Source organism: Eleutherodactylus coqui, chromosome 10 (assembly GCF_035609145.1).
Source record: "Eleutherodactylus coqui strain aEleCoq1 chromosome 10, aEleCoq1.hap1, whole genome shotgun sequence".
NCBI classification, from domain to species: domain Eukaryota; kingdom Metazoa; phylum Chordata; class Amphibia; order Anura; family Eleutherodactylidae; genus Eleutherodactylus; species Eleutherodactylus coqui.
Genome location: NC_089846.1, coordinates 137,972,719 through 137,976,459, shown reverse-complemented (window position 1 = coordinate 137,976,459; position 3,741 = coordinate 137,972,719). Strand labels below are relative to the sequence as shown.

At 42.8% G+C, this 3,741-nt stretch overlaps 1 protein-coding gene across 1 annotated transcript; it reads left to right on the top strand.

Annotated features, from left to right (window-relative positions):
- The first annotated feature begins 235 nt into the window (after positions 1-235).
- LOC136581150 (interferon lambda-2-like) lies at positions 236-2,890 on the top strand. The gene is made up of 6 exons (XM_066582133.1): positions 236-376; positions 1,011-1,088; positions 1,216-1,359; positions 1,409-1,411; positions 1,463-1,543; positions 2,771-2,890. Exons 1-6 carry the CDS (start codon positions 236-238, stop codon positions 2,888-2,890), a joined length of 567 nt encoding a protein of 188 aa, XP_066438230.1.
- Positions 2,891-3,741: the final 851 nt, after the last annotated feature.

Sequence of the window (3,741 nt, the reverse complement as noted above, 5' to 3'; positions counted from 1 at the left end):
TGACGACTCACCTGTATAGTAAGGAAACTGATAGTTGTAAGGACTTCCTACGGCTGCTATCACTTGTCTGCAATTACTTCAATTCTAAACGTAGAGAGAAGAAACTTCCAAATCACGAAAATGATGGAATTTCTCTCCTGGAGACTAAGATATAAAAGGAGAAATATGGGGAGACTTAAAACAAAGTTGAGATCAGCAGAGGACAGATCTCCAGATCGCCACCGATACTCCGGCCATGGACATCAGACTGGTGGTCTTCAGTATTCTACTTCTGGCAGTGACCGCAAATCCACTCAGGAGACCCTGCCGGATGTCCAGATATAAATCAGTATCTTCTGATGACATGACGGTGATCAAGGAGCTGCAGAATGAGCATGTAAGGAGGAAGATTGTATACTGGGAGGATTCTGATGTACAGATCTGCAGGCTGAGTCAAAAGTCAGGAAACACACAAACAGTGTACAAGACATTATGTGTTATATCATTAATATTAGGATGGTGGAAGGGCAAAATAACCATCATTATATGTGCATTCATTGGTTACCATAAGAGATGAGCGAGCGTACTCGGATAAGCGGTACTCGCTCGAGTAATTGGCTTTATCCTAGTATCGCTGTGCTCGGGGCTAAAGATTCGGGTGCCGCTGCGGCTGACAGGTGAGTCGCAGCCGGGAGCAGGGGAGAGCGGGCGGGAGAGAAGGAGAGAAAGATCTTACCTCCGTTCCTCCCCGCTCCGTGCCGGCACCCGAATCTTTAGCCCCGAGCACAACGATACTCGGATAAACCCAATTACTCGAGCGAGTACCGCTTATCCGAGTACGCTCGCTCATCTCTAGTTACCATCCATGATGACATGAGGCCCTCAGTGCGGTCCTAAACCTCTGATCAGCCGGTAACAGTAGACATTGATAGTCAGACTCTACTTGAAGGATTGGCGAATGAAGTTATTAATTTTGAATGCATAAAAATTGTTTAATCCACATCAGATAAAGCTTCTCTAACCGTCCACAGGAGAAGAACATGTCCACCGATGCCATTAAATGCTACAGAAGGATGATGAGACACAAGCCGTCTGTATGTGATCTAACGGTAAGTACATAGTGGTCTGTCTTCTCTTACCAACAACCTTTATACAAAACAATCCACTAACATCCCAATAGAAATCTGAGAAGTCACCAACATGAACCTCTCCTCACCCTCATTGTTCCTCTAACAGCCCAGCGATCGTCTCATCGTGACCTTGAAAAGAGTGTCAGTAACAGTTGATGTTCTGGAAAACATGTCCACATCTGGGGCTGCTGATCCTGGATCCCAGTCACTCAGGATCTTCCTTCAGTTGAGAGATGATCTCATGATCTGTGTAAGTAACTTTGCTTCTTATGTTCAATTGTTATATGTTACACTCTTAGATGGTAGGTATGAAACCTACTTACCCATCGCTTGTCATCATCTTCTTCTAACAGAAAGTGTCCCCAGGATTCCATACGATTCCCTCTAAGCAGCTGAAGCCATGGCTGCACCATCTCCAGCATTTTATGGACGAGGTAAGTGTCCTACAAGAGAAATGTGAAGGTTCTCTTCACTGTTTTCTGAGTAATTCTGGAAATTCAACTTCTCAGACACAATTTTTAGTGAGTTGGAGACCAAATATTTCATGGTGAAGGTAGCAGGGATCACTGGAGTGCTAGATGGACTTCAGAAACCTTGGTAAAGGAATATGGGGATATACCAAGTGCCAAAGACCATGTGGTACATTGGTCATATCGATGGATAATTAGATTGTACAGTAAATGTACTCTACAGAATTGAAGTCTATCGAATACAAGGACTCTCTACCTCTCATGTACTCGATGTCATAAGAGAGATCAGTTATTGAGCGCTCTGGCACCTACGAAACTTTCTTCAAAGTGCTGAATGGAGCAGGACGAACCCTATTATGGCACAGCTAACTAGTATGAGCCTCCACGGTCAGTCAGAGGTGCCAAGAGGATCCCTATCATTTATGTAGAATACGCAGACATCTGCATCTTGTATGGACGCTCCTAAGGATTTAGATAATGACATCTGGTTTCCATGTCAGGTAAACTTGAGTAGATATCGTGTTTCACCAAAAATAAGACACTGTTTTATATTAATTTTTGCCTCAAAGAGGCACAGTGTCTAATTGTTGGGGGGTGTCTTATAATACTTACCTAGTAGCCGGCATTCAGGTCCCTTGCGCTGGTCTCTGTCGCTGCTGCAGGCTTCCCTGTCTTCTGGTACGCTGACAGAGCAGTTCTTCCTGGTAATGGGCCTTGAATACCCCGCCTCCAGCAAGCTAATGCTCTGATTAATCGAGCCCCACGTCAGCTAATGAGAGCCTGCGCTTGATTAACCAATCACATTCATTCATTGAATAGCTGTGATTGGTTAATAGAGTGCCGACTTTCATTGCCTGACGCGATGCTCGATTAACCAATCAGAGCATTAGCTTGCTGGAGGCGGAGTATTCAAGCTCTACTATAAGGAAGAACTGCTCTGTCGGCATGCAGGAGGACAAGGAAGCCTGCAACAGTGCCATCGCCCAGCATGAGGGACCCGAACGCCAGCTGCTTGTTGAGTATTGTTTTCTTTTTTTTACATGTAGTGTATCTAGGACTTATTTTCAGAAAAGGGCTTATATTTCTTATATTTCAAGCCCTCCACCCGAAAATCAGTGTGCTTATTATCAGGGAAACATGGTATCAGAGCGCACAACTTAATTACCAAAGCCTTTGCATCTTATTTTGTAGGCATCTCCACAATGTCTCCAGGATGCCGTGTTACTCAGCCTCATCTCATTAATGGTAGAAGATGTTGGATGTTGGGCTCATGGGAAGAAACTACAAGGAAGTTTCACGGAAGATCCATAAGTCTAGAGGATGCTCTTTAACTTAGGGAACATATAGATCAGGCTGCACAGAAGATCCATGGGATGATTTTTACTCTCCAAGCTCAGTTGAAGACTGAACATTTTTGGAATCTCCTGCATGGACTTCCAAGTTGGGCTCATGAGAATGAACTGCAAAGAACCTTCATAAATAATCCACAAATCTAGAGCCTGCTCCGCACTCACCAAGCTCAGTTGAAGAAGGTGCATTTTATGGAGGTTTTACTTCACAAGTCAGTTACCTTCTTCCTCGGATTAATGGTCACTAATAAGCCTTGATCAGAAATAAAGAAGGAAATCCCCCGCTGTGATTTTTGTGCACAGAAGAAAGAGCTGCTCTAGAAGTTTATTCCAGTCATCGATGTTTTCTGGATCTCTCTTACATAAAGTAACTTTTCTCCTGCAGAACGGCCCGAGAGATATTACTATTCTATGATATTTATTCATATTTATGTATTTCTATCCATTATTTCCTGTATTATATATTTGTATCGGTATTTAGATTATTACATGTTGTTTTATTTATTTATCGCTCAGTGCGGATTTATTGCCTTTTTTATGAATATTTTTTTAAATGTCAAGAAATGTCTAAATAAAATATCCCATAATAACAATGTCTGATGTTTCCTCTTCACTTCTGCATTAATGATTTGTATGATTGTATCCATCCGCCAGGTCACTGATCATCTTCTTCCTCTTTTCTCTCAGACTCCTCAATCACTTGAATTATCATGTAGCTACAACGGAGGGCAATGTGCGGCTACAAACGGACTGAGATAAGCCGGGGGCTTGGGCAGAAAAATGGCAAATGAAGTTCAATATTGATTAGAGATG